Genomic DNA, 14,995 nt, shown 5'->3' with positions numbered 1-14,995 from the left:
CAGTTAATTTCTCCCGAGGTATCGGGAGTCTTTATGAACTTTTTATAATCAGGATATACATATAAGAAGTGATCCAGCATCATAAAAAAGCCTCCTGCACATATGTAGTCAAAGAAATTGTAATTGTTACATTTACATTTATTGAGGTAACTGTGACAATACAGTCCTGAAACAGATTTTCAGTCACATGCTGTGGTGTTATTTACATTGTCCTAAACTAGATTTGTAATATTAAGCTTGTTAGTACCCCACCTTCTGAACCATGTCTTTGGTGTGCATCAGAATCTGAAGGAGAAAGCAGACAACAGTTTGAATGGGGGCTGATAGGAAAACAAAAAGCATGAATACACATTTCAGCACAGTAAACAAACAAATCCCTCAGGAACAAACAATGATTAAATATTAATTTTCCATGTTATTTATTCTATGTGTGTGTGTGTGCGCACATTTGTGTGGACACTGGAGCAGAGCAGGTGACTTTCTTTTAAATGGCGGATAATTGGCTAAGAGGGCAATTATGACAGCGTGCTGTGACAGGCGTCTTTTCAACCCACACACTCTAGCCAGGCAACACACACGCACACCTTAATGACTCCTAATGGCCTTTGTCACCCGCAGAGTGAGTGACGGACAAATAAGAGAATACTGTTAACGCAGTGTGTGTGTGTGTTTGTGTGTGTGTGTGTGTGTGTGTGTGTGATCTGAGCAGCGGAGGGATCCAAACAGGTGGGGGCCCAGAGTAGGGGAGGGCAGGGTGGCTAATCTGGGGGGTCGGAGGACAGAACGCAGTGTGACCTGTCACCAGCAATCTGCTCCTCAATCAACCATGGCCACATATATACGCACCCGACTCACACTGTGCTCCGTGTGGGGACAAGACGTGGCTATTTCAAATGTGTGAGGAAGAGGCGGGGTCGGGCTGCGGCAGGGTGTTCCACTCCCGAAACCAAGTGGGACTTAAGCATGCTTATGGGCGCTACATACCATTGTACGGCAGGGGGAGTTTGAGTCATTCAAAGAAAGCTCCTCCATAGGGACTGCAGTCAAGGTCAAACCAACCACAAACACACACACACAAACACACACACACACACACACACACACACACACACACACCACACACACAACACCACCCACAACACCACACACACACACACACACACCACACACACACACACACACACACACACACACACACACACCACACACACACACACACACACACAACACACACACACACACCACAAACACACACACACACACACACACACACACACACACACACACACACACACACACACACACACACACAACACACACAACACACACACACACACACACACACACACACACACACACCACACACACACACCACACACACACACACACACACCACACACACACACACAAATGTGCAGCTAAGCTTTATGCAGACAAAATGACTAGCCTGTCTCCTGCTAGTTTAGGAGACAAAGAAAAGGAGGGGAAAAGAAAGATGAAATAAGTCTTAGGACAGGCTCAGTTTGAGTATACATTTAGATAAGTCTTCAGGCAAAACTATGATTTTGGAGACAATTTTAATACATCTAAACACTATTATGCCCTTTTTGTGGCATAAAAGACTTCAAGAAAATGATTTATTCTAGTAAGTTAAAATTTGACTCCGAGCTGCATCTAGTGAGTATGTTATTTAACATACAAAAAGAAGCTAAAGAAATGATAATTGTTGAGAAGTATAAAATAAAACATAAGAACTGAGCTAAAACTATACACATGCGCATTTAGTCCCTTTCTTAAAACTTTATCTGCAAATTTATAGAAATAAAATTCAACTAAATTGAGGAATCATATATAGATAAATAACAAGCTAATTAAATACCAGACAAATCAAGGAACCTCATCATATTGATTGATGCCATTGAAGAGTCCCGAGCACTCCGACCAAAATACATGCAGCGGCGTCCAGCCAAAACGTCAACTTTTGATGCAATGCAGCAGCATCCAGTAAGGTGCTGCATTGTGGTAAGTTAAATATATACAAGGGCACATTCCTTATTGAATATAAACTGTATTGTTACAGTTTACCTTATGTTTGCCACAATAAAAGAAAAAAGTGATAATGGCGTGACAATTGTCTGGATTTCTAAAATCCTTCTCACTGTTATAAACCTTAATGCAGTGTTTTGGCACCCTCAAATTGACAGACCGCAAACCAGACTTTGTAGATGCCATTTCATTTTCATACCTTAAACAGACCCCTACCAAAACAGCCATTTGCATTGTTTTAACGCAGAGCTGTTTTCAGTCAAAACACCTACAAATACAGATACTTAAGGGAGTGTTACCTCAGTATAATGGTACGGCAAAATCTCTTAATGTTGAAAAAAAAAATCTATCGTGTCATGGTATATATGTACGCCGAATGAGGAGAGACAGAAGAGGAGGCTGGAATGATCAGAGAATAGACGGAAGGAAAGGGCAGAGAAGTGATGAATAGAGTGATGTGGGAAAGACAGAGAGAGCGACAGCAAAGTGAGGCAAGCGAGGTGAGAATGCGTTGATGTAATTGATGTGTGGACTCATTTAGACAGGTTTTCCATATGCTGTCAGTCCCAGCAGGACAGACTGCTTTAAGGAATAATACCACGTGAAAGACAAGCCGTTTGACCAGAAAGCAATGTGTGCAACTGACTGTATGTGTGTGTTCATCTTTAAAACGCATACCAACACACACATACTGGATGGACCAATGCAAACATATAGCCCCAGGGGGTACAGAGAGTGTGTGTATTTCGTCCCTCTGATGATTACATTAGTCACCACCGCGCATGCCACTCATACTGGAGCAAACAACTAAAAAAGCTTGACTCGTATTACTAAACATTACCCGACGCTGTGTCCTTCAATAATACATCCAAGTCTTCCACATCAACCAGATTAAGGAAAAGGGATTCATGCAGAGCTGCATCAACTAATCGATCTGACAAAAAAACGTATCAGCATCCATTATGATTTAGCGTTTTATTTATTTTCTTTTGGCAAAACTACACTGGATCCAGCTTGTCAGATAGTAAACTGAGAGAAGACTGAATATCTTTAGATTATGACGGTCGGATAAAACAAAAGTCACTGTGATCACTGGAAACGTATTCCAGACGCTTTATTCCTATTGGTTGGCATTTAACAAACCAAGTGAATGACCCCATTTAAATATACAGTATCTTCAAGTTCTTAAGATTTATATTTCTCCAGGCCTGTGAGGTATGGTTAGATTACTTTCCCTAAACTCAATTTTAATAGTTTGGTATCAACAATGAGTCAAGGTGAACCTCTTCTTCGCTTATGTGCCCCATTTTTGACTCAGTAAATTAATAAGTCTGTTGAAATTCGTGCTAAATTACTAAATGTCCTTCTTTTGTCACACTGTAAAACATCACTCAATTGCCTTATGTTCCTGCCTCTTTCACTCCTCGGCTCCTTGGTGTTAACACAGTGTAATTAGACTGGACTATACTTGAGCAACTCACTGACAAGTGCCTCGCAATGTGAAAGATCAGGACAGAAGATTTAGTAGAAAAGATTGAATTCTTATTTTTCTCACACTTGTAATCACTATCCCTCGCATTGTTCCTATCATGCCACAATATAGAGGGCTCAGATGTCAGATTGCATTCTTTGGGCTGTGAGAGGTCAATGTGGTTCAGAGTTAGGGCTACACAATTAATCAAATTTTAATCGCGATCACGATTTTGGCTTCCCACAATCAAATTTGAGCAATTTTTTAAATGCATCATTTCATAGAACGCTCCGGGTTTTTTTGCAAAGCCAATCTACCGCTCCGTAAACCACTGTCTGATCATGTGCCAGTCAGAGTGGTTCCCTGCACCGCGCAGCTTAGTTTCTAGATCTAGACAGTCACAGAGGACAGAGTAACATGAGGAAAATTCAACAGATAGCAGTCGGTCATACGTCAGTCTCAAGGTTTACCAGTTTATCAGTAAACGCAACATTTTGCCCCGTCTGTTTTTTTTTTTAGACAACAGCAGTGACCAGTGCTAGTCGGGGCTAGTTAGCGTCTGTTAGCTCACAGGGCTCTAGGGCGCGAGTAACATTTTTCCTCCAGGACGCACCGGTGCACCTAATGTCCTCGCATCCGCTGCAGTGTTGTTTATATGGATATGGTTTAATTTTGCGTTACATGACCCATTTCTTCTGTAAAGCCGTGCCTGTGTTGGATCTCTCCTCTTACTCTCCGCGTAGCCCCGCCACACAGCGGCCGCCGGTCTACACTTCTACATTTGTCTACAGTTTTAATTGTCATTAACACAGCTGTATATTGTTAAGCAGAAGAGGCAAACTTGTATTTGTACCAATGTTTGCGCTGGTAACTTTGCTTTCTGTTTGCCACGGCAAAAAAAACAGGAGAAGTTATTGAATTAAAAAATTATACGTTTTAGTTCTGGTCCGTTTTATGTTCACACCAACCTTTTACAAACAACCCAAGAGCTGTACATCCTGATATCATCATGGACCACCGGGGGCAAATCAGATTTTCCACTTCTTCAAAAATCCTGGGGTTTGTCTGCTTTGCTTTCCGACCACAAAGAACCACACACGAGTCTGATTAGAAGCAGAACGGTTGTTTGGTCTGCCCCAGAGTTTATTCAACACCGACCCAAACAAACTAAACTCAAAACAAACTCTAGTGTCGCTCGAAGACACACATTCTAAGATTCAAAATGTAAGGATTAGTGCTGTTGAACGATTTAATTGCGATTCATTGCATTAATGCCATAGTTAACTCGCAATTAAGAGCACATTTTTATCTATTCTAGATGTCCCTTGATTTCTATTTGTCCCATTATTTATTTTCTCATTTTATTGCTCTTATCAACATGGAAAAGTGGATCAGCTTGCTTTGTGCTAATGTTTTTTTTATTGAAAACAACAGTGGCATATAGCTTACTGTAGTGTTCAATTTCACACTAACATTCTCTCTTGGAGCAGTCATTCACACTTGGAGCAAATTATCTCTCACACAATGTAACACTATCCATCAATAAAAGAGTGAAAAAACACTTTGACGAGGGGGCAAAGAATCCGCATCAGGAGGTGGCCATCAAGTGGTATTTCAGACTGGACGGGCTGCGATGATAGCTCAGTTCACAACGACAAAACCCACAGATCACTTTGGTCTTGTCAATGGAATCATTTGGCAACTTTTTAAAAGTAAACTTTCCATTCAGAATCTTATTGGCATTTATTTCGGCATCTCGCGCTAGCCATCCACTCAAAACTTAACATTACTACTCTTTGGCCGGCTCGCAAGTCCAAACTAGTGTGTGCAGCGTGCCCGTTGTCTTGTTTCCGGTCTAGCTAGATCCGGTGCGGTGTTGTAGTTTTTTTAATGTTACTGGTTGTTGCAACAGTGTGTGAAAAAACTACATAGTTTGCGAGGCCAAAAAGAACGTTAATCTTGCGCTAAAAAATTGACACCGCTAAAATGGGTTTGCGTTAACGCCGTTAATAGAGCTTTTAACTGACAGCACTAGTAAGGATGCTTGTATTTGAGCATCAATTTGTTTTGGATAAACCTGCAACTTGTAGCAAATGGAAACTTTAAGATAATTCCGGCTGTAGCTCCAGCTTTTTCAGACTAACCAGTATTGGACCTGACAGTAGTACGCAAGTGTTGTGGATAGTTCTTGTGTTACTAGAAGTAGTATTTCAACACCGACTTGCACAGCTTACAGGTGACATTTTCACTTTGTACTCCCCATTTTTAAAACATAATATACCCAACAATCAGCCTCGAGACTTGAGGACACATACTTTAGGGCATCTGACCCTGCCAATGTTGCTAAAAGATGTAGTTTGGTTAAGTGGTGCTACCGTAGTCTGTAACACTCAAAGCTGCCATGAAGTGAACTAGGGAGACAGCTACAGGAGCACAGGTCCATGATAAATGACAAATCTTGTCCAGCTGACTAGTGCAGCCGGATAAACCTAAATCTAAAGTATTTCGAATAGATATTAAGTTAGAAAAAGTGAGACAATGATATTTTTACATTTAACACCATCTACAGTTTAAAACCAAGTGTATCTATATATCTCACTAAATAATAATAAATCCGTACATGGCCAGTCTCTGACTTTCCACAGCTTGCAATCACTTTTAATTTAGTGCTTGCGACAATGTTTCATGTCTTTACATGTGCACCAGTGTGTCTGCAAATGCCTTGTACCCATCAGCTGTGCAATATTGCACCCTGTTATGCTAATTGATGAGTAGTTCAGCCTTGTTGTGATATCTGGCTTTCCCTGCGCAGCTATTTTCTGGTGTTCTCTATTAGAGATTTGTGTGTGTATTGTTGTCATGTTGTTCTCATGTACTCTTCATTTCAGTCCGCTTCAACCGCCTCCTCTTCAGGTTATCTTTAGTCTTTTGCCAGGTTGTGATTTTAAATAAGAATATGGGTCTTAACTGATCTGCATTGGATGTGCGACAAATGGTTTATACATTGAAAGGAAGCAATAAAGACAACAGAGATACACACATATACACACACTCTCATCCACCCCCCAGTCAGCAGATCAGAGACAGCATGTTAAACCTCAGTGCGGCAGAGGGCCCTTGTAAAAAGAGCCTGGGGCACCAGTGACGATTGTTTTGAAAAGCACTCAGCTGAAAAGCATTTTGGGATGACAGACGGCCGACTGAAATAGCACCTGTGGAGGAACACACCACTGTCAGAGCGGGGGGGGGGGGGGGGGGGGGGGGGGGGGGGGGGGGGGGGGGGGGGGGGCAACGACTTTGTGTGCTTGTGCATGCAAGCACACAAAGTCTCCCTCTCTTCACTAACTGTCTCACACACAAAGATGCATAAAATACTTGTAGTCTCTCTTAGTGTACATATAGAAAATGAAAATCTTTTCACTGAAATTATTTTAATTCACATGAAAGAATGCACGAGCACAAAGACACACAAACGGGCATGCATGCACACACATGCACACACCTGTCCTGCAGATGCCATTGCTCTGCTCTCATGTCTGCTACTGGGCAGGCAACCTGTTGTGAAGCTTAATGTGATTGAAGACTACCGGCTGAGATCACAAACCCTGGTCTTCATCGGAAATAATGCCGACAATGATAAAAATCTTCCTGCTGTCTGGTCAATTTAAAACGTGGTACTTTAATCCCTGGAATGGACACATCCTGATGTGTCACATCTTCCGAGGCACATTCAAAGTTGTCACCAATAAATTCTTAAAATGTTGTCAGGCAAATAAATAACGTATGAATATAATCAAAAGAGCTCATACAAGTGATATTTGAGATGACAGGCAATAGATGGTTCAGGAAGATGAGATGACCTTTGTAGTTAAGAATCAGCTTCATTCTTATACAGTCAGGTCTAATTTTTAATGAACATATTTTTAACTAAAGTTGAAGGCGTCTATAATGAATATTTTTATAACAATGTATCAAATGACAATGTAATTTGATTATCTCTCATAGCATCGTTGTCAGCAGCAGTCTTTTTAGAAAAAGCTCTAAAAAAGGTGCACTGCCTGCTCAACACCAAACTGCAGACAGAAAAATGTAACTACAAATGAATGATGTTGCTCTATACCTGCTGAATGTGTAAATAACGACTGCTTGCTAACCAGTTGACCATGTTAACTTGATATAAAACAAAAGTGATTTTATGTCAAGATTGTGTTCAGAACTTGTTTCCGCTGCATCCAAGTGGCCCCTAAATAAATAAATATATATATATATATATATATATATATATATATATATAAACACACAGGTCACTAGATTACAGGTTTAAATATGTGATTTACCACCTATCTGTCAAGTCAAGGTGGAGTCAATGTAAGCCTATTGTTGGTTCTACACCACAAATGTAATGTTCATTAGAAAATCAAGTTCATTAGGTCATAAATGCTTAGGTGTTAATAGAACTGAACATATGCATCACCTACTTGCCAAGTCAGCTAAAACCATGTACTAATTATCCTCTCATTTACAACTCTATCAGTGGCCCTGACAGAGAAACCATATGTCAGATCAATCCGTAATGAACGATAATCCCTGCCATTAGCTTGGTCTCACATGGCCTCATTAGTAGGTGTTATTAAAGTTGCAGTTTAGATTGTGAAACCTTGTCGTGGCCACTGTCTGCCCTCACAGACGAGCTAATGTAGCCAAAATAGCAGTGCTGCTCCCATGTGACTATTTGTTAAGTCCACTTCTCTCAGGAGCAAAGCCAGCTCTGGAAACTATAGGGCGCACACGCACACAGACGCTTGCACGCACGCACGCACAAAAAACTGTATATATGACAGCAATTGAGACCCTGAATGAAAGAAATGGGGGCAACAACATTTACTCGCACCCTATCACGACACAGCCGGACAGACGCACACCAGACGAGACATGATAGGGTGGTTTAGGAATTCCTGCTTCTAATTCGGGGAAATGATTTGTGATTCCTGAGATAAGAATGATATAGAACTTGAATGAGGGACACCAGGGGCAAAAATATTTACTTAGACTTCATTACAAGCACACGCTCCCTGACACACACAAGTGCACATAGAGGTTTAACCTAAACCAAACTTTGACCTCTCCACACCCTCGGCTCCGTTACCCAAGCCCGCTTCCATCCCTCACTCTGCATGCCATCCAATAATGTTAACTACGAGCTCTTGTCAGGCTGTTTTTAAACACAAGGACAGAGACTCAATTACAGCAGAATGGCTTTACAGAGTCATCCTCCATCCTGAGAGAGAGACACACACACACACACACACACACACACACACACACACACACACACACACACACACACACACACACACACACACACACACACACACACACACACACACACACACACACACACACACACACACACACACACACACACACACACACACACACACACACACACACCTGCTAATGGCTGTCAGATTTGCTGGCAAAAGGGGTCAAAGGTCAGACCAATCTGCGTTCCACAACAATCAACGGCTTCAAGCGGCCTCTGTTGTTAACATCACTCGATTAAGAGTACTTGCACACACTTACGCATACATACGATTTGTGGTCAGGGACAAGTGATGGTTTACATGCCATCTAAACCAAGCGTGTCATAAAATTGTCAAAACTAAGAGAAAAAAAAAATCATTCCGTTTCCTTACTTACATCAACAGAGAAAGATCAACTACACTTGAGACAAAGCAGCTTTCATGGTGCCCTTGACTGTTAAAAGACACTTCTCTATTTGCTTTGACTAGCAACATTAACACCAGCATAGGAAATTAACACCACCAATGAGCCAAATGCTGTAGAGTTGTTCCTGCAACTGAGCTCTGAACGAAAAAAACAACTGCAGAAAATCCTCCTTTCTCTACGTTTAATTCTCTGTATTTGTAAGATGAGACCATCAGTTGAAGTCAGGGACACACAAGCCAGTGGTCGAGGGACAATAAAAGTCTTCCTGGTATGACAAATGCATTTATCAGCCTATTATAACCCCATGTGTGTAAGTTGTGTGTCATATATCGGTCTCTCTGCACCCAACTGTTCTCTGGCGAACATACAAAAGAACTTAAAATAACGCTGAGGGGTTTAGGGGGACATCAATCTGTGGCTGTGTAATCCTAAACCTTCACCTTCCTCTTAATACCCCCCTCCCGACTTAATACCCACACATACCAGGACAGAGTAGGGCCACAACAAATGGTCCCCCCGACAAAGGGCAGAGTTCAGCTTGTAGCACTTGTGTGCACACACATGGACACATGTTCATCAACACATACATGCAGACACAGATAGATACAAGACCTACTTAAGAAACACACACAAGTTGAGTTGGGAGGGGAGCTAAGTGGGGGCTTTCCCCTCTGAACTTGGCAAGTCTGATCAGATAAGCCACCGCCAAGGGTCTGTCATCCCCCTCAGAGCCCCGTCATCTGAACCCTCCGTGGGCTGAAAAACCACTGTGGCCTCCGGCCTGACTCATCCTGCCGCAGGGTGGGGTTAGGCCTCAATTTAAAACGAGAGTGAGAGAAAGATGAGAGCTAAGCCAATCAATAAATACACAGAACACATGCACATTCACCCGCACACTCGTCCAAACAGATGAAGGGAACGCCGAGGGGCAGGAGGGTGGATTTACACTGCCGACAGAGCAGCGGTCTGGGTACTTGTGACAATTATAAAAATAAAAAGCCTCCTAAATCACGATATGAAAGTAGAGTGCAAATGTGACGATTAAAATGGGGGCCAGGGTGCAAACGGCCATACCCTCAAATACACTAGAAACTGCCAGCTGGCCTTTCTGGCTCACTGCAAGCGGAAACTACCAAGAACTGCTTGGCTTATGGTTATTAAACGCCATACAAATTAAATAACACTGCCTGAGTTTGTTCAAACTGTTGCTTGAACCAAACTGCTCTCAGCTCCTTTGCCCAAGCCAGCCAGCATATAATAAATAAATAAATAAATAAATAAAGTATACTTTAATGATCCCACAAGGGGAGAATACAATTTACACTCTGATGTTATTAGACACAGGCCTGAATTACACACACATGCTTAGTACCTACCTTACCTACCTTAGTACCTTAGTAATACATGCACTAAGGGAGAGATGTCAGAGTGAGATAGGGTCACATATGGTCATTATTGAAGCCGATTACACTTTAGTATAACCGTTAAATAAATAATTAGCTTATGAGGTTGGGTAGTAGATCAAGAGTATAGACCGAACACATTAAAAGTGAAGAAAATGCAGTTTTAAAGTAGTGCATAAAGAGAGAGTAGAGATTGACCAACTGGATCACAAATGTTTGGAGATATCAAAGACAGCGACAGAAGACAGAATACCCAACAAATAATTGTCCAAACATAGATTTAGGAGAGCACTAACTTATCCTCAACAACACTATTTACAGCATCTCATTTGCAGCGGGACTCCCTGGTTGTGTGAATGCCATACTCTCCCCGACCACACATCCTGCATATAAATAGATGTGCGCCTCAGATCATGGATACAAAGTAAACAAAACACTAAGATCGTTCACAGTGGAGTCTCTTGCTACATTAGCAAGATGAGGTCCAGGCAATATACTCTGTACACGGATGGTCCAGATCTGACTGTTGAGCTTTTGTCTGCACGTGTCTCCGATCTGTCATCTCACTCTCCACTCTATGCAATGTACTAATGCAGTAAAGTCCTAATAAAACACAATCCAATGTGTTTACAGCCCCTTCAGCACACCGGGTACTTCCGAAGACTGAGAAAAACATAAGCAGCTTTCAAGAGCTTTAAATGATCTAAAACCATTTAAAAGTAAATAAATGTTCAGTTTCACTAAATTACTCTATTATGTAAATCACTGCATTGTAACTATCTAAAAGATGATCTATATTAGGGCTGGGCAATATGGAGAAAACATTTTATATTTTCGACCAAATACTGTACCTTGATATCGATTCCGCAACAATATTGTGGTGTTGACACTTGGGGCTTTCACAAAATATTTACAAAATGAGATTTTTGATAAATAATCATCAGTAATGAGGATACAATGACTAAGTGGGTAAAGGTAAATAATAGAAGTTACAACATTCTGGTAATTTCAGAAAATGACACAACTTTTCTGTAATATAGCCTTTAAAACCAGGTAGACAACACTTATGTTATATTATGATATTCAAAATCTAAGACAATAACTAGTCTCATATCACAATATCGATATAATATCGATATATTGCCCAGCTCTAATCTATAGGCATATTTCAATTTATACATGCATATTATGTATTACTTTGTTTGACTGATGAACACAAACAAAATGTCACCTAATTTCTCTATCTCCATGTCAAATAGGAAATGTTTGTTTTATGATCTCCTCTATTTTCCTTAATGACAACACCGTGCTTAGCTCTCTGTGGCAGTACACGTTTGGTTACTTGTGTGGTGTAGCCAATGCTGTCGGTGAGAAAACTGCAAAGGATAAGGAGGTAATTTTTTATTTTTTAACCTAAACTGCTAACCTTTTAGCTATAAAACATTTACATGATGCTACAACCACTGTTTGGAGAAATGTTATGTTTGTTGAAGTTTTAAAAAGATTACTCACGTCTCCTAAACTATTAGGAACTATTTGAATTAACCATCATAAATATTCAGTTTAACAAGCCTGCACATAACTTATGAAAAGTACAGAAATTTACCATTTCAGATAATGTAAATGTAGCTGACTTTGTGGCTGAGAGTAGTATCACTTCCTGGATAAAATAAAGCCGAAACGAGGTAAAATGTAATTAACCCATGCACCTCTGGCTGTTGACAAAGATACAAGCAAAAAAAAAAAAAAATAGTCTGGAGAGAGAAAAACTCCCACCTGCACCAGCGAATCAAATGTGCACTTTTTACAAAGTAGCTCTGTCAGCCAAACAAAAAGCTTAACTGGAGGCACAAACGGACTGACAAAGTAACAAGTGAACGCACACCCCCACACACACACACACACACACACAGTTACTGCCCTGCCCTCTATTAGTGAACACAATGAGTGTGTAAGGGGATATTAATGAAGCACTCCCCTGAGGCAAAGCTCGACGCCTCTGCTGAGGATGTGTACTGTTAAAGCTCATTAAATGAACATGAGTACTACAACTGACATGATGGGTGTGTGAGTGTGCGTGGGGGATGTTCAGTTACAATACCAAATTTAGCCATTTATGTCATGCAGTACACATGCCTCTGTGCCCCAATTTATGTGTGCATGCATGTGTGCATGTCCATTTTGTTCCATTTGTGTGTGTTGAAAGAAGCCATTACACAATCAGACTTTACATGGAGAGCGTTGTGAGCATCGTTTGTGTGCCTGTGGCATTTTTGTTACTGCAAAAATACTTGCACAGAGCTATTGATATCACAGACAACACAACAGGTTATTCTTATTTTGACAAAATGAACTTGAGGGAATAATCATATTCAGAACAGGGAAGGGCACAGGGTGAGGGAGAAAGAGATCTCTTATTTTTTTTGGAGAGAAAAGGATGACAAATGTGAGACAGGGAGAAAAAGAAACAAAAGATGAGGCAGAAGTCAAAAAGAAAACGGAATAGTTAAAGGGGGGGGGGGTTCTGCACAATGTGGAATTTGATGTAGCAGTGCCCTCTTGTGGACAAAAATTGAAGTGTTCTTATTTCAAAATCACAAAAGGACATTTTCTTTACTTAATCAGTGTGTTTTGTGTCTTTGTATGCCATGCCTGCTCGCTCTGACTGTAAAGTTATAAATGCACCACTTCAGCTGAATCATATTTTATATGATATAGCTTATTTTGTATAGTGTATTTAGATCTGTTTGCGTCCATAAGAGCTACAGAGTCATTGACGCGTTTATGTACAGTATGTGGGATTGACTCACCTCTCTACCCTTGTGTGTGACCAGGGCGGCTAGTGGCTTGGCGTAGAAGCGGCTGAAGCTGAATCCCAGGCAACCGTACATACTGTTTGCTGTCAGCTTCAGAGCTTTCTGGCGAATGTCATACTGATGGACAGACAGACTCAAATTAGAACAAATGGATATAAGGATTTTGTATTCCCCTAAATTGGCACGTTATAAAGATTTGATAAGTTAAAAGTTGTCTCATATGTCAATAAAAATGGTTGACAATGGAGACAATTGTGGTTTTGAGCCTGTATGCAGGCGTTACTCTTTTCAGTGAAATGAAAAGGGTTGACATCCATTTGCATGACTCTTCCTTTGCTGAGTGCAAAAGATAATATAATGGACTCAAAGATCCTCAACGGCTGTCCATCTTATGCTAGTATGAGCCAAACATAGTTTTACTAACATATGGTTAACCAAATATAGTACTTTGGTTGGTACTTTAGATTTTTAGGATGACATAACAACACACACATACAGAGACAGAGAGAGAAGTCGTTTCTGTCAATCTTATGATTTTCCACCATTAAAAAAAAAAAAAAAAAAAAAGGTCAGCAGTTGTATTACATTGCCTTGCGAAAGTATTTGGCCCCCTTGAACTTTTTGACCTTTAGCCACATTTCAGGCTTCAGACATAAAGATATAAAACTGTAATTTTTTGTGAACAATCAACAACAAGTAGGACACAATTATGAAGTGGAACAAAATGTATTGGATATTTCAAACTTTAACTAAAAAACATTGGTTGTGCAAAATTATTCAGCCCCTTTACTTTCAGTGCAGCAAACTATCTCAAGAAGTTCAGTGAGGATCTCTGAATGATCCAATGTTGACCTAAATAACTAATGATGATAAATAGAATCCACCTGTGTGTAATCAAGTCTCCGTATAAATGCACCTGCTCTGTGATAGTCTCAGAGGTCCGTTTAAAGCGCAGAGAGCATCATGAAGAACAAGGAACGCACCAGGCAGGTCCGAGACACTGTTTAAAGCCAGATTTGGATACAAAAAGATTTCCCAGGCTTTAAACATCCCAAGGAGCACTGTGCAAGCGATAATATTAAAACGGAAGGAGTATCAGACCACTGCAAATCTACAAAGACCCGCCGTCCTTCTAAACTTTCAGCTCAGACAAGGAGAAGACTGATGCGAGATGCAGCCAAGAGGCCCATGATCACTCTGGATGAACTGCAGAGATCTTCAGCTGAGATGGGAGAGTCTGTCCATAGGATAACAATCAGTTGATACTGCACAAATCTTGCCTTTATGCAAGAGTGGCAAGGGAAAAGCCATTTCTTAAGAAACCCATAAAAAGTCTTGTTTAAAGTTAGCTACAAGCCACCTGGGAGACACACCAAACATGTGGAAGAAGGTGCTCTGGTCAGATGAAACCAAACTCTAACTTTTTGGCAACAACGCAAAACATTCTGTTTGGCGTAAAAGCAACACAGGTCATCACCCTGAACACACCATCCCCACTGTCAAACATGGTGGTGGCAGCATCATGGTTT

General features: G+C 40.8%; 1 protein-coding gene across 4 annotated transcripts in view; it reads right to left on the bottom strand.

Annotated features, from left to right (window-relative positions):
• The window catches only part of pola1 (polymerase (DNA directed), alpha 1), a 65,636-nt gene that overhangs the window by 41,078 nt on the left and 9,563 nt on the right, over positions 1–14,995 (bottom strand). For all 4 annotated transcript variants that reach the window (XM_032504227.1, XM_032504228.1, XM_032504229.1 and 1 more), the window contains exons 26-27: positions 13,461–13,583; positions 253–285 (exon numbers count right to left, since the gene is read on the bottom strand). In XM_032504227.1, coding sequence (XP_032360118.1) covers positions 253–285; positions 13,461–13,583 — 156 coding nt within the window. The remainder of the gene's footprint in view (positions 1–252; positions 286–13,460; positions 13,584–14,995) is intronic.

Source organism: Etheostoma spectabile, chromosome 22, assembly GCF_008692095.1.
Source record: "Etheostoma spectabile isolate EspeVRDwgs_2016 chromosome 22, UIUC_Espe_1.0, whole genome shotgun sequence".
NCBI classification, from domain to species: domain Eukaryota; kingdom Metazoa; phylum Chordata; class Actinopteri; order Perciformes; family Percidae; genus Etheostoma; species Etheostoma spectabile.
The sequence above is the reverse complement of the archived record's forward strand: the minus strand, read 5'-3'. Positions and strand labels throughout refer to the sequence as shown.